Raw genomic sequence first — 26,248 nt, 5'->3', positions numbered from 1 at the left:
TGTTTGTTTTCGTGGAAGAACTACAATTATAACAACGTGTTAAAAGTCAACCAATTTATTCCTGACAGAGTAGTCTATACATTTTACAGACCTCTGGGTCAGCAGATACAATTATCCTAGCCTCAGCAGAGATAGCGCAGACTGAACAAAGCTATCTGTTATTGCCCCCGACTTATACAATGTTTGAAAGAGTAAATATGGAATCACTGTCGTCTGATTGGTCCATGGTCCCATCTGACGTCATCATTGCTCTGCAGAATGATGGCCATTTGCCGCTGGCTCCAGACGCCGTCTCCAGACGCCGTCTCCAGACACCGTCTCCAGACGCCGTCTCCACAGTCTTGCATCTCATATTTACAGTGGCCCCCCGCAGCCATTGTCTTCTGTTCTTTGTGGCCTCCACATGCACCCTGCTGGGAGCCTTCTTGCAACACACTCCCACACCCTTATCTGATTTACATTATATGCTATACTGCTATAAACATCCTTGTTTACCCCCCAGACCAGTTACGCCATAAAACTCTATATCACCTTCGCAGAGTGGGAATAGCAATTTACCTTTGGCTGTTTAATGAGGAACCACTGGAAAAAAGAGGCCACGAGGTGGGTAAATCTTGGCTCGGATTAGACCAAAGTACTTTTGAGGCTCATCAAAATTGGCATGTATGAGGGTGGGGTGACCGATCGGATACGAACAGGTGTTATTAACAAAAGGCTACAATGAAGTGACATCTACATACAATACCCTTTCATCAGGTACAGCGGTTTAGCATAACATGAACGATCTTGTTCTCCGAAAAGAGCCTGTTGGGGAGAAAGAGGTTGAAGGAAGTCAAATTTTCACAAAAATTCTCTCACACCTGGTGTGACTTCGTCATCCCTTTCCATTCATGCTCACGCATCTCTATGAGATGCACGCCTGGTTCAGCTTTTAATGCATGCACTTTTTTGTGTGTATTATCAAGCGACTCTTGGAAGGGACGGCCTGATAAGACACACGTCGCAGATAGATCGAAACATTCGGGACAGCCGTGAAAGAAAGACCCTTGGAACTCCCATACATATCTCACACCTTCTATCTCAGCATACCCATCAACAAATTACCCGCCGATCTTTTCTTCGGCGGCGTTCAATGCATGTTTGATAAAATGTTTTGACTGTACATCACATACTCCAGATACTGGATAGACGCGTGTGCGTAGGCTTTATGTTGTCATCTGTAATTATCAGGCGAAGTTATTGCGAGTGTGTTCGAATGCAGGAATCAAGTCCGAAAAACAGACATCCACTCAGCATCGATTGTGCACGAATTAAAGGGTTCGACACCTGTCTAATTGAGGAACCCGTCTCAAAATTTTTACAACTCAAGCTAGAATGTCAACATCATTTGTACACTACAACAAAGCTTCCTCCTTGAAGTCAAATGTACCTTGACATTTCTCATGGTTACAAGCGAGTAACTCCACACATACGGTCGCTGACATGCGTTCAATACCGTAGTCGTTCGGTGGGGGGTAGGGCCCCACGTATTCTAGATGCTTTTATGAGCTACAGATGTGGAGGAAGTGCCCTTTCACATGATTTTCAAAATCTAATGCTTTAGGTAATGCACTGAGACTCATAGTGAGGAATGACAGTGAATCAATGAACTTTGATTTGTACTTTGTGTCTGTAAAACAGATTACTTTACTGGCTTGCATGATAAGTTTGATTACAATACCCATCTTGGTCATTCTGGAGATTAAGAGTTAGCAATCAATCGATCTGGCATTATGAGCTATAAAGGTGGAGTCTTTAAAATGCGGATTCCTGAAATACAGAAGAAATTTCTCAACGCAATCATCTCCGTAGTGTTGTCCGAGCCCTTGGAGTGTCTTTGTACAGACTAGGGGGTTTGTTTGTTTTTTGAATCCACACAGGTTTGGAAATCATAAAATGACTTTTGGGGTCCAAGTGTTCATTCACACACATTTTATTGCAATCCACGCAATGGATGTTAACCCTGACTGAATGCTAGTTGGATCGACACAGACATAACAGTGCCCCACACAACGATGGGTATGTGGGTTCTGATGACCTTCATAGGAAAACCAACAAAAGTAGTAGCTGAAATTGTACCGCAGTAGTGGTTCTGTGTCCGAAACAATAGCAAGGTGTCGGCGGATTTTGGGTAGTCTGTCTCAAAATTACTTAATGGGTGACCCTCCTCTTTTTTGTACAGGACAACTATTTTACGCTTCAAATGCATCTCAAATTTATGGATATCAGCTAACCCCACAGCTGTCTGATCATTCAGACCTACAGCTTTTTGAAGTTCATGTGCTTGTTGAATAGCGGCTGCGGATGTCAGTGTATTATTTAATAAGTAGGCTAGTGATGTAGCGAAACATAGATTACTGTCTTTGTTGAGGGATATGTAAAGATGTTTTTTCTTTTTGAGTATTTGACAATCCAACATTTCTGACATTTTGTGTCTGCCGCCTCCACATTGATTGGATACAATTTGTACTACAAAGTCAAGGTTATCGTCAGCCATGATTTCTGAATTAGATTGTACTGCACGATCGAGTAAATTTCGGAATGTTTCGTGGATGTTCGAGTCATCTGTCACCTGAATGATCTCATACTGTTTCACATTTTCACCGACCAACTCCAATTGTACGATATCACCGGGTACATCAATTGAAATGACCTCGTTGATTATTTTGTTATTTTGTACTACAAAGTCAAGGTTATCATCAGCCATGATTTCTGAATTAGATTGTACTGCACGATCGAGTAAATTTCAGAATGTTTCGTGGATGTTCGAGTCATCTGTCACCTGAATGATCTCATACTGTCTCACATTTTCACCGACCAACTCCAATTGTACGATATCACCGGGTACATCAATTGAAATGACCTCGTTGATTATTTTGTTTGCATTACTCAACACCTCAGTATAAAAAGATGCTAAATCAGGAACCCCTCTGTTTTCAGGTGCGGAAATTCTTATATGATCTCTATATTATTGAAACGTTCACGCCTTACTGTTACCCCTCCGCTCTGAATATTGGGATTAGACGTTATCTCCTCAGACCGCTGTAAATAGGCCGTACAAAAAGGGAAATAGGTGTGTTGCTGGGCTAAAAATGAAAATGTGAGCGTGAAATGAGTTGAGTCATAGCAAGATAGAGCGAAGTTGGGATTTGTGTGAAGATAGTATTTTCGCCAAAATTATAAGGCACTAATCTTGTACAGTCTGACAACCATTGTTGTGCAACTCATGATCGTAGATCAGCTGGGGCCTCATGTACAAAAGCTGCGTACGCACAAAAACGTGGTGTACGTTCTTTCTCACGGCAAAGTTCAGATGTATCAAGAGTGAAATGACCATGGAAATGTGTGGTGCCTCACGCCAACTTCATGGCTGGTGTAGCTTTTATTGGATTTGTAAGAATTGTGCGTAATTTAGAAGGAAACGATGAGTTGGAAGCGGCGCCTGCGTCACTTCCGGGTTATCGTAATTTTAAATTACAGCGTTATAAATCAAGATATTTGATAGATATGAGGGGCACCACGTCATATTTTTCCAAATTTAACTTGAGGCGAAATGACGACAAACCTTTATAATCAGTCTCTTATCAGAAGGTGGCTAAACTTTAGGAACTTTGAGTTCTAGACATTCTAGAGGTTTCGTTCCGAGCCCAAAAACACACATAATCAATGCAAGTGGTGAATTTTATAGAAAATTTAACAATAAAAAGGGGTTTCTACAGGATAAAACAGACAAACACAAAACAAACAAGGTATCTACGAACATTGGCAAAGGAAGCGATTTTGAGACGTGAGATGAGCAGAATGGGCATGTAGTGAATGCATATGAGGATTCCTGGTTTCATTAATATAAACCCAAATATGCACTAATTCGTACTTTTATTTGCAGGGGTCTTCGGACCAGTGACCAAATCTCGCGCCTAGTATAGTCAATCAATGGCATGAAACGACTTAGCAGATCCTGTACAATGAGCAAAGGTACTGACTTGACAGGTGACACGAACACAGGATGAATTATGGAATATGGCCCTATTGTCCAACGTAACAAGTTTAATTGGGTGTTCACTAAGGCAAAGGGCTGAATTGTCATTTCGCAGTGTTGGAGGTCTAGCGTCCGACCCTCCTGCTGTAATTTGTCATGAAGTGAGTCAAGTCAAACACTTCCTCGGACATGACCGTGACGTCTGCTGCAGTGTCCACGAGGCCGTCATATTGGAACGTACGTTCAAGTGTGGTTTTCAAGTAAAATTTTTCTGACGTGTCATTAACGGTTAGATTACCGAGAAGATTGCTGCTTGTCTCTTTTGTTTGCTGGAGTCATTCGGTGACTGTTGGGGAAGTTGTTTGTCACGCTTTCGGTGGGAGAATACGACCCTGCCTCTTGCGGCCTTTTTCAGGACCCACTGGTACTTCAGATAGCTCACAGTTGGCTGGGAGCGTAACTGGTACTTTTAGTAGCCGCTGCTCTGCTCTGCGGTGACCCACGTAGGCCGGGAAGCCCAGTCTCCTCCCAGGTTCGCGTTGGCCGAATGATCATGTTCCATTAACGAGGAGTAACCATGTTCCATTTTTCAACAGTCATCAATCAATTCCTTCCCACAATCACGCTGTGGGAGTCATAAGGAGACCCACAGACCTGGGTCATCCTGCGTGTCTCCACAGTGAAGTCTTTGTCCTCCCTAGGTTTTACGACGGGGGGAAATATCGAGGTTTATCTGATTAAGTGTCAATGTGACTTGACACAGACATCCTGTGACCTGGGAGGAATAAAAGGAATAAGTCAGTCTTTGTGTTTATGTGGAGGTTGGATATTTGTTACAGTCCCATGAGGCAGCGAAGGGGTCCCTGTCCAGTTCCATGGGTCCACTTGAGCCAAAACAGATGTCCGGTGATTTCTAGGCCCGGCCCGCTGGCTGAGAGTTCAGGGATAGGAATGCAAAGGTCATCAGTTTTTGTGTGTCATCAGACAGATGTATCTTGTAGGGAGTATTCCTTTCAGTTGTGAGTTTCTCCAACCCATACACCATTTGCTGAAATCCGTCCCGGGATCCATTCAAAGAGCCTAAGGTGGTTGTCGTGGCTGTTTTCCCCTCTTCTGCCAGGCAGGAACGATGAGGCGTGGTGGTGCGACCCCAACCGTGGAATAGATGGGAGTGTGTACCAAAGCCTGGTGGTGCGACCCCGACACAGGATGGCCGAGGAGGGCCTTGAGAGAGCATGTGGATTTCTTATAATTTTATTTGACTCTAAAGATCACCCCCACAATTTTAGTAGACAACTGTGCATTTGACTGCTTGGTGGGTTGTATTTTGTCTTCTCTATGGTTGGCAACCATTAAACGTAAATACAGTAGCTTTAACTTGTGTGTATTTTAAAGCAAAGCAAATTTATTTATATAGTGCATTTTTTACACAAGGTTACGCAAAGTGCTTTACATGATTAAAAGCATTTAAAAACAAAGAAAACAGCTTATAAACATTTAAAACAAAGAGAAAAATAAAAATACAATTAATACAGCATACAGTGCTAGAAAGAGCATTTAAAAGTGGAAAAGCTCTAAAAAGCATGAGAACCAAGGTTTTTAACCTGGACTTAAAAACATTCACCCTTGGGACTGATGTCACTTCTGTTGGCAACTTTTTCCATTTGTGTGCAGCATAACAGCTAAATGGTGCTTCACCATGTTTGCTTTGGACTCTGTGCGCCACTATTTGACCTGAGTCATTCTAAAGCTGTCTGGGAGCCAGTGTAGAGATTTTAGAATTGGAGTAATATGTTCTGACCTTTTTGCTCTGGTCAGAATCCGAGCTGCAGCACTCTGAATGAGCTGCAGATGTCTGATGCTCTTTTGGGGGAGTCCAGTCAGAAGACCATTACAGTAGTCAAGTCTACTTGAGATACAGTGAAAGCATGGATGAGCTTCTCCTGGTCTGCTTGGCACATACAAGCCTTCACTCTGGATATGTTCTTCAGCTGGTAGAAGGCCGTTTTAAGTAATTGATTTGATATGACTGTTGAAAGTAAGGTCGGAATCTATCAGTATACCAAGGTGGCGGACTTGGTCTTTGGTTTTTGAAGAGAGTGACTTCAGGTATTTACTAACAGCAATCTTATTTTCTTTCCTGCCAAAAACAATTATCTCAGTTTTGTTGTGGTTTAATTGAAGAAAGGTTTGGCTCATCCAGTTTTTTATCTGTTTCAGACAGTGACACAACACCTCAATTGAACTGTAGTTATCTGGAGACACTGCTGTGTCATCTGCATAGCTATGATAGTCAATCTTAAGGTTTTGAAGAATTTGCCCCCAGGATAGCATATGCAGGCTGAAAAAGAGGGGTCCAAGTACTGACCATCGAGGGACCCCATAGGTAAGGGGCGTCAAACTCATTTTTGTCTCGGGCCGCATTGTAGTTATGATTTCCCTCAGAGGTCCGTTAGAACAGTAAAATGTTTAATCACCAAATCATATTATTACCATTACACAACAAATTGAGGGATAAATCAGAAGACAATAGTTTGTTCAAGTATTGCTTAAGTTACATTAGAAGAACGGTTTGGTAACAGAAAAATGCAGTACAGATTTTAGCAAAAATTACTGAAGTTGACGAGCATAATTTGCTTTCGTGGGCCACATAGAATTATGTGGTGGCCCGCATCTGCCCCCGGGCCTTGGGTTTGACAACATGCCATAGGTAATGAGATTGAACTTTTACAATGGTTACGAAATAACTCCTTTTCTCCAGGTAGGACCTGAACCATTTAAGGACTGTTCCATTTAGCCAAACCCACGTTTCCAACCTGTCTCACAGTATGTTATGATCTACCGTATCAAAAGCCGAACTGAGAAGAATTGACACCTGTCCCGAGTCAGTATTCAACCTGATATCATTTAGCACTTTGATAAGAGCTGATTCTGTACTGTGATGAGTTCGGAACCCTGATTGAAATTCGTCAAAAAGTCAATTTAAGTACAAGAATTTGCTGAGTTGATTAAAAATAACTTTCTCAACAATCTTGGCTATGAAAGGGAGATTTGAGATGGGTCTATAGCTTGCTAACATGGAAGCGTCCTGCGTTCTATTTTTTTAAAAGAGGCTTAATGGCAGCTACTTTGAGTTTAAGGAAACTCACCTGACTGAAGTGAGCAATTGATTATTTGCTGCAAATCAGCTAGCACAGACTTCGCAATAGTTTTGAAAAAGTAAAATGGTATTGAGTCAAGACAGCTGGTTGATCGTATCAGATGCTGATCTGTTTTCGCTACAGTTTTTTGGGCAACTGTACAAAATTCCGACATGGTAATTGAATTTCTCCTGGGTGGCTTCCGATCTAGTATCATTTTATCATTTTGCTGATTTTCTTAAGTGCTGCTCACCCTCACATTAAAAAACATAGGGGTGGTTGTTTGGTGTTTTCATCTGAAACCACCCCCTACCCCCCACAAACGTGTCAAGATTTGCCAAAAATAACAGTCTGTCAAAATGCGGAGTCTGGATGTAAGGGTAATTTCAACCAGTGTTCAATTTACCAAAAATTTTGAAAATCGCATGATGGGTTCCGGAGAAATTTTGTTTTTTGTATCGGGGAAAATTGCCATTTTGGGAATGTTATTGTGTGATATCACCCAAAGAAATTTTGGTGAACAAATACCTACAAATTTGAGTAAGACAGCATAACTTAATTATTTCCCAATATGCCTCCCAAACGTCTCCCTGTTGAGGTGCTCCAGGCATGTCCCACCGGGAAGAGACCCCGAGGACAACCCAGGAGACGCTGGAGAGACTATGTCTCCCAGCTGGCCTCGGAGAGCCTCGGGATGCCCCCGGAAGAGCTGGATGAAGGGGTTGGGGAGAGGGAAGTCTTGGCGTCCGTGCTAAAGCTACTGCCCACGCGACCCGTCCTCGGATAAGCGGAAGATGGATGGATGGATGTCCTCGACATTTTTGATTAGTCTACGACTGTGTCAGCTAAACATATACACCAGTACGCTTGTACGGCTCATAACTCCGAGGGGTCGATGTGTCAAAATGATCATGACGTTTCATATGTTATCGCCTCTCCTAAAAACTCAACTTAAACAGCGAACATGGAACATTATTTGTGACAAGAGCAATGTGGGCAAAAGAATAGGTCATGTATTTCATCCTTAATTGTTCTTTCTTTCTTTACAGCAATTCTATTTGTTACGGAGGATCTCAGAGGTGTCTGAAGTACTCATTCCATGTTGTTATTGAAAATTACACAAAGATGCTGGCCACTTGTTACTTTGCTAACGCTATACTCACCTGAATTAAAAAGAACAACCCATGTGATACAAACCAGCTAAAGGTTTTCTTAGCCGGAGCTGCCTGGTCTCACTTCGTTGGCTTAGTGGGTGTTTTCTTAGGCAAGGACTCCAGAAACCTGTAGGGCCACACTCAGAACAACATTGTTTAGACCATTAACAGAGACTGCAATTTCATGTTGTTATTCTTCCAAATGGGATTAATAGGAGTCTTTTTTCGGTACTTCTACAGTGCAAGACATTTTCCATCGAGTCAGGACGTCATACAGGTTCAGGTTTTATTGCGCGGCGTTGGTTGATAATCGAAGCCCAAATAATACAAATGCGCATTGCCTGATGGAGTGATGAAGTCTTTGATATGTTGGGCTCAGAGGGAATAGTTTTAGATTTGGTTGTAGTATATTGAAATATTATTTAATTCAGACCTTTTCACACACATGAACCAACGTTTACCGAAGCTTTATGTATGCCTTCGTGCATTTAAAAGAGTAACCGAGCCAACCATCTTTTCTTTGTATTTCTCCATCAAAGGAATTCCTCAGAGAGATAACTAGTAACATCTGTTGGGCAAGTGAGACTTTTTGACGCCATCGTGTGCGTTTGATTCACGGACAAGAGAGCCACCTTGCGGCCAGCAGAAAATAAAACAAAAACTGTGGCTATGGGAAGTGCCCGCAGTCCGGTGAAGCCCAGGCACAGGGTTTAATTCCACACACTGATAGTCAGACCTTTATAAACTGGTGACCAAGAATTTGGGGGGCGGGGGGGCTTTTTGGTCATCTGACTTTTAAAGCAGCTGTTTTGACACGTTGGCAATTGAATAATCCACTGTGTCTCGAGGTCTTCATTTGTTCCTGGTCAACGGAAGTCAACATTCGCCTGGAAGACCAGCGGCTTGGACCTACATGCAGAAAAAACCCACCTCAATTGGTATCACCTTTGTCAAACTTCCCTGTGACGGCACTGTGGGGCAGCTTCAGATTTCAAGCCAGAAATAAGGTGAGCGTTTTAAATCTGGTGGCCGCACCGTCAGCCGGAGAGGGTAGGCTTTATAGAGCATTGGCCCAATTTGCTATCGTGCGCGATTTGCCAGATCGGGCCCATGACATAATCCACGACCAACGATTTTGCCCTATGATAGCCCTACGATGCCAAAATGAAAAGTCTAGCATGTGTGTATTTATTTATCTTTTGGGCTAGCTTCCATCTTCCGTGTACTGTGACACTTTGAGGTCGACCAATAGATTTGCATAATTGCGATTGGCGCTTCGCCTCCCTTGCTCACCGTTGTCAACGTTTATTTACACGCACGAACCAATTCTTACCGAAGCTTTAGAAAATGATTGGACAGAACGCCGGCATGTTTGCGTGAAAAGGTTTGTGCTAGCACTAGCTTGCAAGGCTACATAATATTACGTTGCCTCCTTGCGAGCCGTATTAAAATTACGTGAAAATACCTCAAGCTCTTCTTGAATGTAAAGCCTAAAACGTCCACTCCCGAGCACCGGTGACACCACTACAAGTTTTTCCTCTTTTTTTGTTCTTTTTTTCCCAACACAATACATTGATGCGATCCATTGTTTCCGTTGCCATGGGAACGGGTATATCCGGTCCCGCCTCCCCGACTGTGTTTGATTTGACAAGATAAAGCCCAGTGAGTGTAAAAGATGGAATAGAGTGGTATCGTAATAAATGTCTTGTAGTGTTGCCAGTGGCTGACCAATATACAGCAATATTTTATGGCAGTCGTGTGACATAGTGCAATCGTGAAAAGCCAAATTTGTCTTGTAGTCTGATCTAGCATTAGTTAAAGTTAATGAACAATAAACTCTTTTTATTTTGTTTTATTTCTTTATAATAGTGTGTTTTCACACATTACTATATTGCACTATATTTGTTTTTAATCTCACACACACTGATAAAAAAAAAAGGTAAGTATAATTTAATTTTGCAGCTGGAACGGATTAATTGCATTTCCATTCATTACAATGGAAAACATTACCTCGGTTTAAGAACATTTTGGGTTATAAGAGTGGTCACGGAATGAATTAAGTTCGGAACCCAAGGTTCCATTGTATTTTAAAATAAAATAAAATGTAATTGGGCGGCACGGTGGGCGACTGGTTAGAGCGTCAGCCTCACAGTTCTGAGGTGCGGGGTTCAATCCCCGTCCCCGCCTGTGTGGAGTTTGCATGTTCTCCCCGTGCCTGCGTGGGTTTTCTCCGGGCACTCCGGTTTCCTCCCACATCCCAAAAACATGCATTAATTGGAGACTCTAAATTGCCCCTAGGCATGACTGTGAGTGCGAATGGTTGTTTGTTTCTATGTGCCCTGCGATTGGCTGGCAACCAGTTCAGGGTGTACCCCGCCTCCTGCCCGATGACAGCTGGGATAGGCTCCAGCACGCCCGCGACCCTAGTGAGGAGAAGCGGCTCAGAAAATGGATGGATGGAAAATGTAATTGAAAAAAAGAATGGTGGGGGGCACAAGCATCTTGTCCCCTATGGCCCGCATAGCGACGGGTGTGGGTTGAGGTTGAAGAAGGGTTTTTTGCTCCACTTGACACGCGTAAGAAGAAAAGTGTTTAAATCAGGGGTGTACAAACTATGGCTGTTGGGCCATTTGTGGTCCACCATCCATTTTTTTGCTGCCCCGCGACATGTAGTAAAATAACATTTAACACTGCCTTATTTTCATGGCCAATATGTTATATATGATATAAGTGCAGCATGAATAACGATGAGTGAGCCTGGAGTTGGAATATTTCAGCTTCAAACCGAATGAGCAAGGTGAGCCCACAGTATGCAGGATTAGTTTTTTCCTGACAGTAAACACTCACTGCCTCATGAGGCATTTTGATTGACAAAGAAAATACAAACAGAACACTGTGCTCACAGCAAGTGTAGTTTGCTTCATCTCAAAAGAAATACTGCCCTTTAATTAAAGTTGAAAAGCCAGCATTTCAAGAAATGCAGCAAACGTTTGGGAAAGTACGAAACACCTGTGAGAAAATACCTGTAGATCATAAATGGCAATCCCACAAATTCCCGAGAGTGAAGATGACATATTGGGCAGCTGTGGCTCAGTAGGTAGAGCGGGTCGTCCAGTGACCGAAGGCTAGCTCTGACTGTCCGCATGTCGAAGTGTCCTTGGGCAAGACACTGAACCCTAAGATTTTAAGTGTGACGTGTTTTGTTCAATCCGAGTTTCAAATTTGAATAATGTTCTTAATCCTTATCCGATTTTCAATTTTCATAGTTTAATCAGTAAGGCATATATGGTGTAAATGACTTCCATTAAAATCAACTCTTCCCTTGGCCTCTAACCATCACCCATCTTGTACCTCATAACATGATATATCAGCTTTGGTTGTGAACAGTTTCGTACTCCAGAAACTGGAGTTAATTATTTAGAAATCCCAGTGGAAGGACAGATTTAAATATACCTCTTCATATTTCTTTTTTATTTCAACAAAACAATGATGCGCGGCACGGTGGCCGACTGGTTAGAGCGTCTACCTCACAGTTCTGAGGACCGGGGTTCAATCCCGCCTGTGTGGAGTTTGCATGTTCTCCCCGTGCCTGCGTGGGTTTTCTCCGGGAACTCCGGTTTCCTCCCACGTCCCAAAAAACATGCATGGTAGGTTAATTGAAGACTTTAAATTGCCTGTAGGTGTGAATGTGAGTGCGAATGTTTGTTTGTTTATATGTACCAAGCGATTGGCTGGCAACCAGTTCAGGGTGTACCCTGCCTTCCTGCCCGTTGAAAGCTGGGATAGGCTCCAGCACGTCCGCGACCCTTGTGAGGATAAGCGGCTCAGAAAATGGATGGATGGATGGAAAACAATGATGCTAAATAATAATGTATCCATCAAACTCTTTGATATTAAGCAGAATGTAGGCAGTATAAAGGTCAAAAGGACATCAAAAAAGGTGAAAAACATTTTTTGTAGGTCATAGGATAGGTCAGGAGGCCGGGGTAAAGGTCATAAGAGATGGGATTAAGATGAAAGATAAGGTCAAAGTTCACCATTCATTTCAATGGACAACATTACCTCAGTTTAAGAACGTTTTGGGTTACAAGAGGGGTCACGGAATGAATCAAGTTCGTAACCCGAGGTTCCACTGTATTTTAAAATCAAATAAAATGTAATTGAAAAAAAGAATGGTGTTTTGGGGTTTTGACAGGAGCTTCTCCCTAGTAATCTCTGGTTTACTGATTTTAAACGTTTTGGTCATGACAATTGTAAAATTGTAATTTTTTTAAATATTTATTTTATCTCTAATTTAGCGTAATACTACTCCAAAGATATTTGTAAAGATTTCTTCGGGTAATGTAACGACATGTTTTGCGCATGCAATGTTTCGTCTGTTTGGAGTTTTTGTGGCTTCTCAATTTTCCGCTTGTTTGTTGGACAGCATTATAGAACTTCACACACTATATTGTTTTGATTTATTTTCAATGGTTTTGTGTGGACATTTTCGAGATCATTTATAATATAGGAAAAAAAGAGGCTGTTTTCATGTAAACAGGGCTTAAGTGTCCTCTGTAAAAATCTAAAATGTAACTATTCCAAATGCAATCAGCCTGTTTGAAATTTGGAGCCCAACAGCTGGGTTAAAGGAAAACATTACAGCAGGCATGCACATGACCACATAATTTCAACCATATAAGCCTACTCTGTTTTAAAGCCTCTCTAAGACATTGAGGTGCAGCCATCCGGTGGAGATCACCACAGTCCTCCCTGCTCCACTTGATTGGCTATAATCGAAATGAGCCAATGTTCTATATCAGGGCTTTTGACGACATAACTACCCTGTTAATATTTGAAGGAAGTGCTGGAGTTCAGGGAGCTCTCAGCCGCTTGACCTTGAGGTCGGAGGAACCTGAGCTGCAGTGTGGCACATGGCAATGAATGAGTCCTAATGACTTAGATCCTATCTTTTACACAGCCCAGAGAAAGTAAATCTCTCCGGGCAATCTGGCTGCTGAGAAAAAACAGAGGGTAGAAAATAAGTCCCACTTGTTTCAAAATGGGCTAATGCTGTTTCATCAGCACAGCGTGTCAATGGAATTACTATTTGCAATGATGAATAATTACCTGCAGATGACCACACAGCAGCTCTGAACACTCTCCTGCTGAAATGTATTGTGTGTGCAGTTGTTTCAGTAACATGGCCTGGAAACGCAGCAATTTTTGAGATTGTTTGTTTATTCCAAGGTTGAGTGACTTCAGCACTTTGTTAAAAAGATCTCCCATTGGATTAGATTTAGCATTTGCTTTAGTTGAGCAAAACAATCATTTGTGCAGCCATTTAAGACACGTGTTGATGCATGGTATCACTGGAGTTTCTTTAAAATGCCAAATAAACATTGGATTTAAGCACAACCCCAAACCATGACCCCAAGGAACACTTTCAAATCTCTTTCTTCTGCTATTGCATGTAAACAAAGTAATTGTCATTGTCAGATTCCAACATCTGAGTGTAATTTACTTCCTCTCCAACCACACTGAATTCGGAGTCACTAATATCATTTTCGATGTCTTCTGATACAGCGATTCTTAAACCATGAGGCCCATTCGTGGGCTGCTATCGCCATACAGAGGACTGCAAAAATAATTTAGGTTTGCACATGTGTGACATCGGGGCTGCAGGACTAGATAGGTGGTCAATTGAAGACATATTACTGTTATCCATGAGACACTATGTTAGAATACAGGTGGTAGAAATGTATCAGTTGTTTAAAAGCTCCAGTAATTTAAATTTAATTTAAAAAAAAAACATATTACTGACTATAATCCCTTAAGGGGAATTAAATTTACAGTCTGCTGTACACAGCACAATTTATTTAGTTGATGATTTATTTTATAAATAGAGAAAAAGCTTAGGGTCACTGATGGTGTAGTGGTACACTCACCTGACTTTGGTGCAGACAGTGTGGCTTCAGTTCCCACTCAGTCTGGTTGTTTGTGTCTAAAGCGACTGAAATAAGTATTTAACACGTCACCATATTCTCATTAAATATATTTCCAAAGTTGCTATTGACCTGAAGAGTTCACCAGATGTTGGGAACCACCCAAGTAATCCATTCATACAAAGAAAGGAGAACAAATAAGATCAGAAATTAAGTTGTGTGTAATAATGTGAAATGACACATGGGGAAAGTATTGTACAAACCAACTGGTATTTATTTTATACTTTGTGCAAAAGCCTTTGTTTGCAATGACAGCTTCAAAAATGCCTCCTGTATGGAGAAACAAGTCGCAAGCATTGCTCTGGTGTGATTTTGGCTCATTCCTCCACACAAAGCAGTCTTCAAATCTTGAAGGTTCTGTGGGCTTCTTTTACTGACCTTGGGTTTCAGTTCTTTCCATAGATTTTTGATTGGATTCAAGTCAGGTGATTGGCTCGGCCATTGTAGAAGCTTTTTTTTTTTTTTCTTTGAAACCAGCTGAGAGTTTCCTTGGTAGTATGTTTTGGATCATTATCCTGCTGAAACGTCCACCCTTGTTTAATTTTCATCATCCTCATAGGTGGCAGCATATTTTTGTCAAGAATGTCTCGGTACATTTGCCCATTCATACTTCTTTCAATAGTGTAAAGTTTACCACTACCATTTGTAATGCTATGTAAAGAATTAGTGAAGCCTTTAAAAGTAAAGTTGCATCTACAAACCAAATATCCCAACGTTCATGGGAAAGCCAGCAAAACCTTCCAACAGAAATGAAAATGGGCTACAGATGCAAAAAAGTGCCATTATCAAATTGATTCACAGATTATAAGATACATTGTCATTTGCACTTTATTTGTTTATTTTTTTCACAGTATATTTCACGACGAGTCCAGGTGTACCCCACCTTTTGAGCTGTGATAGTGAGCTGAGATAGGTTCCAGCAGACTCGTCACCCCAATGAGGATAAGTATTATAAAAATGGATGGATGGATGGATGGATAGATATTTATTTCATTTGAGGGAGGTTGAGGGTGAGGGAAGGGAGGGTGTTTTTATTTCATCAGAGGGATAGCCAAGGTTAGATGTTTTGGAGACCAGACTTATAGATGGTTTGGACATGTCCAGAGGAGCGATAGTGAGAATATTGCAGTGGCAGCTGGCCAATAGAGGGCGGTAGGGAATCACCTTGAATAAGTCAAAAATGAAATAATGAAAATGAATAGATGAGAAAGATACATAGTATACAGCTAATGGTGAGTAAAATTGTTTTGTTTGTCTCTCATTTTAAGACACAACTTCTGGTTTGGTCGCAAAGATGTTTCCCCATTGACTCTCAACTCAATTATATTTAAGTAGCACTTTAAAAACAACATAATTGATTGCCAAAAGTCTTTTTTTCCTTCCTGGGTACCACTATTACCCGGGACCTTCAAATGGGAGCCGACCATCAGCTCTCTCATCTAAAAGGCCCAGCAGAGGATGTTCTTCCTGTGGTAGCTGAGGAAACTCAAGCTTCCAAGCTGCCAGCCAGGATGTTGGTATAGTTCTATACGGCCATCATTAAGCCCATAGGGTACGCTGGTGCCACTGCCGCGGACAGGCACAGACTGCAGCACACTGTGTGTGCTGGTGAGAAGGTGATCAGCTGATCAGTGATCAGCTTCCATCCATACAGACCTGCATGTCTCCAGAACAAGGGGGCGTGCAGATCGGATTACAGCTGACCCGACTCACCTGGACACAGGCTGTCCCACCCTTTTTCCTCAGGCAGGAGGCTATGGTTTATTCGTTATGTGCAAAGAACTCATTCAAGGGGGTAAATCTAATTTCTTGAATTAAAACCTCCTCTGCCCTCAATTTTCCATTTTCTCTTTACTTTGGCTCTTCCCTCCAAAGATTCCACTCAGGAGTCGGGAGATAACCGAGGAATGAAGAGAGACAAATAATTGGTGAAATGAGAAATTCTCTCCTCGATGTTGTCATTTCAGAAACATGAAAGTGAGTGACACACACACACACACACAAACACCATTGCTCCCACCACAGTAATTTTGATGCAAAGGGCGAGAAAACATTTTCGCTCCCAGTGACAGGTTTAACCAGCTGTTTAACGAGCAAAACTGCGGGCGATTCATGGGGGTAGGGGGTGGGTTGATCATGTAGGCACTTACTACGTGACGCATTAAACCAGCTCACAGTCCAGACTCCAGACGAAGTTTAAAGTTCTCACTTTTCATTATAAATATTAATTAAGCTAAGCATTCTAAGTCCTTCATTGAGACAGTACTTACCCTCCATGACCGATTTATGACCGCGCACTTTGATATGAATAAGTAACCCACAATGCATTGCACGTTTAAAACACCAGTTAAACTGTATTCTTGTGTAAATAAAAAAGTAACAACAATCAAATACTTTTTATGAAGGAAAATAGCAAAAATAGTGTGGCGACAGTGAAATCGTGCATTTCTTTGCACATTTATGGTACTGCACCATCACTGTGCATTGCGTAATAAACAATCACTTCCCAATCGCTTTCATTTATATGTTATGAAAAAGAGCGGTCTCTTTTAAATGCTTCTGCATAGCTGGACTGCTCTTTATTTGAATCACCAGCTACAAAGTAGTACTTTGTGAGAGACACTGATGTTGCACAGCAAAACTGTTCCAGCACAAAGACATACAGCTCGATCACTCTGCAAGGCCATGCAGCTGAACAGGACAGGTTTAAAATAATAATAATAATAATAATAAAATAAATAATTATTCAGACTAGACCTTTGTTAATAAAACAAATGCAATCCCTTGCTGTCCTAAAACTTAATTCCCCTTGTGAAGTTATAAATAAATGCACTCTGGTTGTCAGTACAAAAAGGAATGGAAAAGTACTGTTGCATTGTCGGCCTATCCTTCCCTATATATGATTCTTTACAATTATGAAAGAGGAAATTAATTATGCCAGCAGCATCACTCGCACTTTTTATTCCATGGGTTAAAAAAAACAAAAAACAAATTTCCTCCCATATTGTTATGAACTTTGAAATAAGCGCTTTATTTTATTGCAAACTGCCCCATCCCTTTTTGGCCTGTTGAGGATCAATGACCCTACAGACCCATTTCTTCCAGGATTGTCCGTCCGTCCGTCTGTCCGTCCATCCATCCATTTTCTGAAACCCTTATCCTCACTAGGGTCATGGGTGTGCTGGCACCTTCCTATCCCAGTTGACTTTGGGCGAAAGGCGGTGTACCCCCTGAACTGGTCGCCAGCCAATCGCAGGGCACATATAAACAAACAACCATTTGCGCTTACATTCACACCTATGGACAATTTAGAATTTAGAAAATATTTAAAAAACACAACAGTGTTTCGAAGATTAATTTAAAAAAAAAATGACAGCACACAACACTAAATATCCTAATAAACAAACCATGTTTTATATATTGCACCAATTTTGGATATTCTGGTTTTGTAGAGTATTTGGGTAAATACATGAGTTTCTAGACCCCCTTGGGGTCCCAGTCAAGAAGGACCATGTCACGAAAGGATGGAGACGGGACCCAAGAGCAGGTGGAGGCTGAGAATTTGTGATGAACAGTTTATTAAAAAGGGAAATGTAGATGGCCCTTGAGATGTTGAGGCTGAGAATGTGTAGCAGGCAGTGACGAGGACAGGAGGCGGGCTTGGCGGCGTGGTGGCAGTAATCCACTTGGGGAGGGACACGGAGGAAACACTGAGGACAAGGAAAAACACGGAGGTCAGAACGATTTGCGTAGCTTACGTGGAGACTGGGGAGCCGTTGTACCGCTAGGGAAGCTTCAATATACTCTGGCGAGGATTTCTGGGATCGGACAGGCTTAAATGCAGGTGGTAACGAGGCCTGATTGGTGACAGGTGCGCGGCCGGCCGGAGGGCTCAGGGCGCAGGTGGAGACAAGTGTAGCGATTATGAATGAAATAAGAATTGTGCTTAATTTTGAAGGAAACGATGAGTTGGAAGTGGCACCTGCGTCACTTCCGGGTTATCGTAATTTTAAATTACAGCATTATAAATCAAGATATTTGATATATATGAGGGGGACCACGTCATATTTTTACAAGTCTAACTTGAGGCGAAATGACGACAAACCTTTTTAATCAGTCTCTTATCGGAAGGTGGCTACACTTTAGAAACTTTGAGTTCTAGGCTTTCCAGAGGTTTCGTTTCGAACCCAAACACACACACAATCAATGCAAGTGGTGAATTTTATAGAAAATTTAATAATTTCTACAGGATAAAACATAGACAAACACAAAACAACCAAGGTACAAACGAACATTGGCAAAGGAAGGGATTTGTGATGTGAGATGAGCAGAATGGGGACTCCTGGTCTCATTAATATAAACCCAAATATGCACTAATCCATACTTTTAGTAGACCGCAATGTTGGACTTACGTGTCTGGAACATGTTTGAGGCAGGTGAGTCAGGCTCCCGAGTGTTAGGCCGGCCCAGTCTGCACCGAGAACAGGTGGATTCGACGGAAGGGAGGAAGGGAAAATACGAAAAAAGCAGGAGGGCAACGAGTTCCCAGGCAGGACGTCTCTCGGGTGTCTCTGTTCGCAAGACGTTCAGAGCGGGTGCGTTGCGTCCGCTTCCGTTCCCTCGGACTGAGCTCGGGCCCCCAAACAAGGTAGCTCGGAGCGCTTGCAGGAGGCTCTGCAGCCGGGAATCATCCGATGCGTCCTTGCCACCTCAGGTGTGGTGGGTGTCCTGCTTGGCCCTGTCGTCGGCGAGTTGGTCGGGGTGAGACCAAAGAAAGACTTCTCCACCAAAACTCCCAAAAAATCTCTGTGCTCCCAGCTCTGGCTCCTTTTATGGCAGGACAAAAAGGGATGGGTTTACCCCCACCACCAACACCCCCCCCCCCCCCCCATCACTTTCTACCACCTTCACAAATACAGAAGGTGGCATTTTGGCATAATTTTTCCATTTTAGGATTATTTTGTGGTTTAAAACCAGTGGAATATAATATTAATTATTGGATTTAAGATAACGAGACCATTTCCTCACCTTGTATTGTTCCACACTCATCCTCTTTCATACCTGTAATGAATGTGCAAAGTACCATCCTGTTTCAAATGCTCCACCATCTTTCCAGTCCCCAAGAAACCTGCAATCTCGGGTCTAAATGACTACAGGCCTGTCGCCTTGACATCTGTGGTCATGAAGTCCTTTGAACCTCTCGTGCTGGACCACCTCAAGAGCGTCATAGGTCCCCTGCTGGACCCCCTGCAGTTTGCCTACCAAGCGAACAGGTCTGCGGATGATGCAGTCAACATGGGACTGCACTTCATCCTTGAACACCTCGACAGTGCAGGGACCTACGCGAGGATCCTTTTCGTGGACTTCAGCTCAGCGTTCAACACCATCATCCATGAACTCCTTTCATCCAAGCTTCTCCAGCTCAGCGTATCACCTGCCATCTGCCAGTGGATTTACAGCTTCCTGACGGGCAGGACACAGCAAGTAAGGCTGGGAGAGACCACCTCATCCACACGCAGCATCAGCCCTTGGGCGCCCCAAGGTTGTGTCCTCTCTTACGAGGGTGACGAGGATGGAGCCGCCAGGCAAAAGAGTTAGAGGAAGACCAAAGAGAAAGTTGATAGATGGGTTAGGGAAGAGTGAAGACATGAGGGCAGTTAATGTTCAAGAGGAGGATGCAGGAGATAGTCTTACATGGGAAAGGATGTCATACTGTGGCGACTCCTAACGGGACAAGCTGAATGGAATAGATTTTCTTATTTTGTTGTTTTCACCAGGATTTTCTATGTCAGCTGCAGCTAGATGAAGGTAAACTGTATTTAGGCAACTCAAAGCACTTCGTGTCAACTTTGCACGCTCGAGATATGCTGCACAACACTCTTGCATTGACTTTCAGAGGGTCAAACTTTATTATCTAGAAAAAAAACTTCTCCTGCTTCAGTCCTCTTACTGTCCCACTTCTTATTAGCTAACCTCTTTCTTTGTAATGATTTCCTGTACTTTGAGGTTCCAGTCCTTGACTGTACTTTGAGGTCTCCTTCTCAAAATCAGAATCCTCTTCATTTGCCAAGTATGTCAAAAGCAGATAAGGAATTTGTCTCCAGTAGTTAGAGCCGCTGTCGTACATCAATAGACAGCAATTTGGGGGGGGGAAACAAAACAAAATAACCTTTTGAGACATGAAAACACACAAAGGAGAGTCATTTACCCTCTAGCAGTTTAATAGGAAGAGGGAAGAAGCTGTTGGAATGTCTGCTGGTCTTAGTGTGCATTGATCAATAGCGTCTACCTGAAGGAAGGAGCTGGAAGAGGTAGTGACCAGGATGTGAAGGGTCCAAGAGGATTTTGCATGCTTTAGTTCTGGCAGCATGCAAGTCCTCAAGGGTGGGTAGTGAGGTACTGATGATTTTTCCGGCAGTTCTGATTGTCCGTTGCAGTCGGAGTTTGTCCTTTTTTGTGGCAGCACCAAATTCAGACTGTGATGTATTAACTGTCATGAACGGAACAGAGGATAGGACCCAAAAATGCACGACTCCAAAACAAATGGACAGTTTCCAAAAAGAGATGTTTAATAGACGGGCAGAGGTCGGTACACAGGCAGGCAATCCAAGAAAGGCAACAGTATCCAAAAACATGAGGCAAAGAGGCGAGGTCGATAATTGGAACAGGGTCAAGTCTGACTGTGAATCTGTGACGTGGAAACAAGGAATGCTGGAACGCGACGACAAGGTACAACGAACTGGCGACGAGAGGGAATGAGACACGAGGTTAAATACAAGGGGTAATTAGGGTGAACGAGGCACAGGTGGTGAAGATGCTCACAGGAGCAGGTGTGTGTGAAACAGGGGGAAGACAAAACCCGGAACACACACCCATGACAGTAACCCCCCTAAACGGCCGGCCCCAGACGGCCACGGGGCCCCTGGATGCACAACGTGGAAGTCCCGAATGAGCGAATCATCCATGATAAATGCAGACGGCACCCATGAACGTTCCTCAGGCCCGTAGCCCTCCCAGTCCACCAGCTATTGAAACCCCCTCCGACGAGACGACAACAGCCGCTTCACAGAGAAGACAGGGCCCCCATCCACAAACCGGGGGGGAGGAGGGGGCCTGGAAGGCGGGACCAGAGGGGACTCCCGGGCTGGCTTGAGTAGGCTGACGTGAAAAGCAGGGTGGACCCGCATCGACCTTGGGAGCCTCAGCTTCACGGTGACAGGGTTGATGATCTTTGTGATGGGAAAGGGCCCAACGAACCTGGGAGCGAGCTTCTTGGACTCCACCCGGAGTGGAATATGTTTGGTCGAGAGCCAAACTCGCTGACCCACTTTGTAGTTTGGGGCTGGTGTCCTCCCAGGTCCTCCTGCAGCGTCTCACCAAGGTCAATGCTGCTGGAACTGTGGACTCTGGGGCTATGGCAGGAAACAGAGATGGTTGGTAACCATGCACAACGTGAAAAGGCGATAGACCAGTGGATGCAGAGGGGAGGGAATTGTGGGAGAATTCGACCCAAACCAGTTTCTGAGACCAGGATCGCGGCTCCTGTGAAGCGAGACATCGGAGCCCAGTCTCCAGGTCCTGGTTCAGCCTCTCGGTTTGGCCGTTGGTTTCAGGGTGAAACCCAGATGACAGACTGATGGTAGCACCTATGAGATTGCAAAACTCCTTCCAAAATTGCGAAGTGAATTGGGGACCCCTATCAGACACCACATTCTTGGGGAAACCATGGAATTTGAATACCTGATTGATCCTTAATTCTGCAGTATCTTTAGCTGAGGGGAGTTTCGGGAGTGCAATGAAGTGAACCATTTTGGAGAACCTGTCAACTACGGTGAGAATTGTGGTATTACCTTGTGATCTGTCCATACTAAAAACTGAGTCTGTGCCCCCTCTAGCCAGTGCCTCCACTCCATCAAAGCCACCTTGACTGCCAGCAGTTCACGGTCACCAATGTCATAATTTGTCTCAGCTGGGGTCAGTTTTTTGGAGAGAAAAGCACAAGGATGTAATTTATCATCCTTAAGAGATTTCTGGGAGAGCACTGCTCCTATTCCGGCATCAGACGCATCGACTTCTACCACAAACTGCTGTTTGAGATCTGGCAAAGTAAGGATGGGAGCGGAGGTAAAGCTCGATTTAAGTTTTTGAAAAGCTGCCTGACAAAGCGGGTTCCATACAAAAGGTTTGTGTGGCAAGGTAAGATCATGCAAAGGAGAGGCTATAGAACTTAAATTTCTGATGAATTTTCTGTAGAAGTTTGCGAACCCTAAGAACCTTTGTACATCTTTGCGTGACGTGGGAGTAGGCCAATTAATAACTGCATCGACTTTGCAAGGGTCCATTTTGACTTCACCTTGAGCCAGGATGAAACCCAGAAAAGAAACGGACGCCTTGTGGAACTCACATTTCTCAGCCTTGACATATAGTTGATTCTGCAGTAACCGTTGCAATACAGAGGGGACATTAATAATGTGAGTCTCCTCATCCGGGGAGAATATCACAAGGTCGTCCAAATAGACAAAAACATAAACATTCAACATGTCACGCAGGACATCATTGACAAGGTTTTGGAAAACAGCTGGCGCGTTAGTAAGTCCAAAAGGCATTACCAAATACTCATAATGTCCCGTTGGTGTGTTGAATGCTGTTTTCCATTCATCCCCCTCCCTTATCCTGACTAGATGATACGCATTTCTTAAGTCCAGTTTGGTGAAAATCTTGGCTCCCTCCAGGAACTCAAAGGCAGTGGAGATGAGGGGAAGAGGGTACCTGTTTTTTATAGTTATCTCGTTGAGACCCCGGTAATCGATACAGGGTTGCAGGGTCTTGTCCTTTTTGTCCACGAAGAAAAATCCTGCTCCCGCAGGGGATGTACATGGGCGAATGATCCCGGCTGCCAGGGATTCATCCACGTACTCCTTCATGGCCTTGTGCTCCGGCCCTGAAAGAGAGAACAACCTCCCTCGTGGGGGTGTGGTTCCAGGCAGCAAGTCAACAGCACAGTCATAAGGTCTGTGGGGTGGAAGGGATTTGGCCTTGGACTTGGAAAAAACGTCTTTAATATCCTGGTAACAGGTGGGCACTTGAGATAAGTCAGGATCCCCAGATGGGGTCTGTGGATTGTCCTTAGAAACATAGCCCTGAATATCACATGGCGGCTTGAAACAGTTCCGGGCGCAATTGCTGCCCCATGACATAACCTGCCCAGAGGACCAGTCAATGTGGGGGTTATGTAATTTCAACCATGGGTTCCCTAAGATAAGGTCATGATTCATGGCGTCAAAAACATGAAAACTAATGCGTTCCGAGTGAGAATCAGGAAATGTCAATGTGAGTGTTTGGGTGCGGTTAGTGATCTTGCCCATAAAACTGCCGTCTGCAGCATAGGTGTTGCGGTGGCGTTTTATTTGAAAGGTTCTAAGGTGCATACGTCTAACGAGGAGGGAGTTAAGTAAGTTAGCATCAGAACCAGAGTCAATTAATACAGATGTATGAATTTCTTGATCAGGAGAGCATAGTGTCACTTTAGGAAGAACCCGTGTAGGGTCTTCCTTAATGAAATTCAGACTCACCTCTCCCGTGCCCTTGCTACCGGCAACTTTGACGTGACAGTTGCTCACGGAATGACCCAACTGACCGCAGTAGAAGCACCGCCCTTCCCTCAGCCAGCGTTGACGTTCCTCAGGGGAGAGACGGAACCTGCCCAGTTGCATGGGTTCATCCGTGGGGACGCTAACCAGTGGGTTGAGACCGGAAACAGGGGATCTGCCTTGGTTTGTCTGGTCACCGAGGCTCGTCCTCCAAGTGCGCGGTGACACAGCCCTCCGCCGATCTCCATCCAGTTCACGATCCAAAAGCCTCTTGTCGATTTTTACGGCGAGAGCGATGAGAGTGTCCAAGTCGGTCGGCAGGTCGAGCGGGACTAAATGATCCTTGACGGCGGGGGATAATCCTTGAAAAAAGGCATCGAGTAGCGCCCGATTATTCCAATGACTCTCAGCTGCTAGAATGCGAAACTCAATCGCGTAATCTGACACGCTGCGCTTGCCTTGTTGTAAGGTGACGAGGGAGCGAGCTGCCTCACGATCTGGTGTGAAAAATTGAAAAATTTGCTCCATATTCTTTACGAAAAAAGCCCATGAATGACACGCGGCGGAATTGCGGCTCCATTCAGCAGTAGCCCACGCCTCCGCACGACCAGTCAGGTGGGAAATGACGAAAGTGATTTTTGCCCGCTCGCTGGGGAGTTCAAAGTGGAGTTCGCACTGCGTGATGAACGGCTTAATGTTCCCAGAATCTCCAGAGAACCTCTCCGGTCGAGAGCGCTGTGGACAGCAGCGGAGGTGACAGGTGGCTGCATGGTGACTGCTTCACATGGAAATGTTGGTACCGTGGCGGTATCAGGTGTGGTGCCAACTGGTTCCTTCTCTTGAATCATTTTCATAAGGAGTTCAAACTGCGAGGCCACCTGTCTCATCATATTGTCCTGATGCCTTGACAGTCCCTCTAGATGAAGGTGGAGGGCAGCAAGCTGCTCATACTGCTTCGAGAGGCGTTGACCCTGCGCTTGAAGGGCTCTGAGTCTGCTGGGTCCATGTTAGGGCCAGTTCGTTCTGTCATGAACGGAACAGAGGATAGGACCCAAAAATGCACAACTCCAAAACAAACGGACGAAAAGAGAGGTTTAATAGACGGGCATAGGTCGGTACACAGGTAGGCAATCCAAGAAAGGCAACAGTATCCAAAAACATGAGGCAAAGAGGCGAGGTCGATAATCGGAACAGGGTCAAGTCTTACTGTGAGTCTGTGATGTGGAAACAAGGAATGCTGGAACGCGACGACAAGGTACAACGAACTGGCGACAAGAGGGAATGAGACATGAGGTTAAATACAAGGGGTAATTAGGGGGAACGAGGCACAGGTGGTGAAGATGCTCACAGGAGCAGGTGTGTGTGGAACAGGGGGAAGACAAAACCCGGAACACACAACCATGTCATTAACACAGGACTAACATGATGACTGCTGTGTAGAACTGAATCAAGAGCTCCTCTGGCAGGCCATGCTTCCTCAAAAGCCGCAGGAAGTACATCCTCTGCTGGGCCTTTTTGAGGGTGGTATTAAAGTTGGTCTCCCACGTCCTGAGAAACTGTAATTCCCAGGAAGTTGAAGGTCTCGATGGATGACACAGGGCAGTTGGACAGCGTGCGGGGCAGCTGTGGCGAAGGATACTTCCTGAAGTCCACGATCATCTCTACAGTCTTGAGCGTGTTCAGCTGCAGGTTTGTGTAGGCCACACCAAAACTCCAGCCTCTCCACTTCCTGTCGATTGGCAGACTCGTCACCGTCTTTGTTGAGGCCGATGACTGTATTGTCATCTGCAAACTTCAGAAGTTTGACAGCTGGGTGATTGAGGTGCAGTCATTCGTGTAGAGAGAGAAGAGCAGCAGAGAGAGCAGAGATCCTTGGGGCGCCCCGATGCTGATGGTGTGTGTGGATGACGTGGTTTCGCCTAGCTTTACCTGCTCTGTCCCGCCCGTCTGGAGGCTGGAAAAGCTCGTAGGAGAGGAGTGGATGATGATGTTGAACGCAGCGCTGAAGTCCACGAATAGGATCTGAAGTACAGTCCCATATTGACTGCGTCATCCAGAGACCTGTTTGCTCGGTAGGCAAACTGTAGGGGGCCCGGCAGGCGTCCTGTAACGCTCTGGAGGGGGTCCATAACAAGGCATTCAAAGGATTTCATGACCACAGATATCAGGGCGACAGGCCTTTAGTCATTCACAGCTGAAATTGCAGGTTTCTTTGGGACTGGAATAATGGTGGAGCAGTTGAAACAGGATGGTACATCACACAGTTCCAGAGAACTATTGAAGAACTGTGTGAAGACTGGAGCAAGCTGGTCCATGCAGACTTTGAGGCAGTATGGGACACAAGGTCTGGGCCCACCCCTTT

At 44.1% G+C, this 26,248-nt stretch overlaps 1 protein-coding gene across 6 annotated transcripts in view; it reads left to right on the top strand.

Annotated features, from left to right (window-relative positions):
* phf2 (PHD finger protein 2) overlaps positions 1-26,248 on the top strand; it is a 217,640-nt gene that overhangs the window by 171,085 nt on the left and 20,307 nt on the right. For 4 of the 6 annotated variants that reach the window (XR_009790230.1, XR_009790232.1, XR_009790233.1 and 1 more), the window contains 3 exons: positions 9,161-9,319; positions 15,148-16,091; positions 16,172-16,273. Coding sequence is in view for 1 of the 6 variants with exons in the window: in XM_061785746.1 (XP_061641730.1) it covers positions 9,161-9,318 (158 nt within the window). In the remaining 5 variants the exon portion in view is untranslated. The remainder of the gene's footprint in view (positions 1-9,160; positions 9,320-15,147; positions 16,092-16,171; positions 16,274-26,248) is intronic. The other 2 variants (XR_009790231.1, XM_061785746.1) reach the window with 2 other exon arrangements.

Source organism: Phyllopteryx taeniolatus, chromosome 9, assembly GCF_024500385.1.
Source record: "Phyllopteryx taeniolatus isolate TA_2022b chromosome 9, UOR_Ptae_1.2, whole genome shotgun sequence".
Lineage (NCBI taxonomy): Eukaryota > Metazoa > Chordata > Actinopteri > Syngnathiformes > Syngnathidae > Phyllopteryx > Phyllopteryx taeniolatus.
The sequence above is the reverse complement of the archived record's forward strand: the minus strand, read 5'-3'. Positions and strand labels throughout refer to the sequence as shown.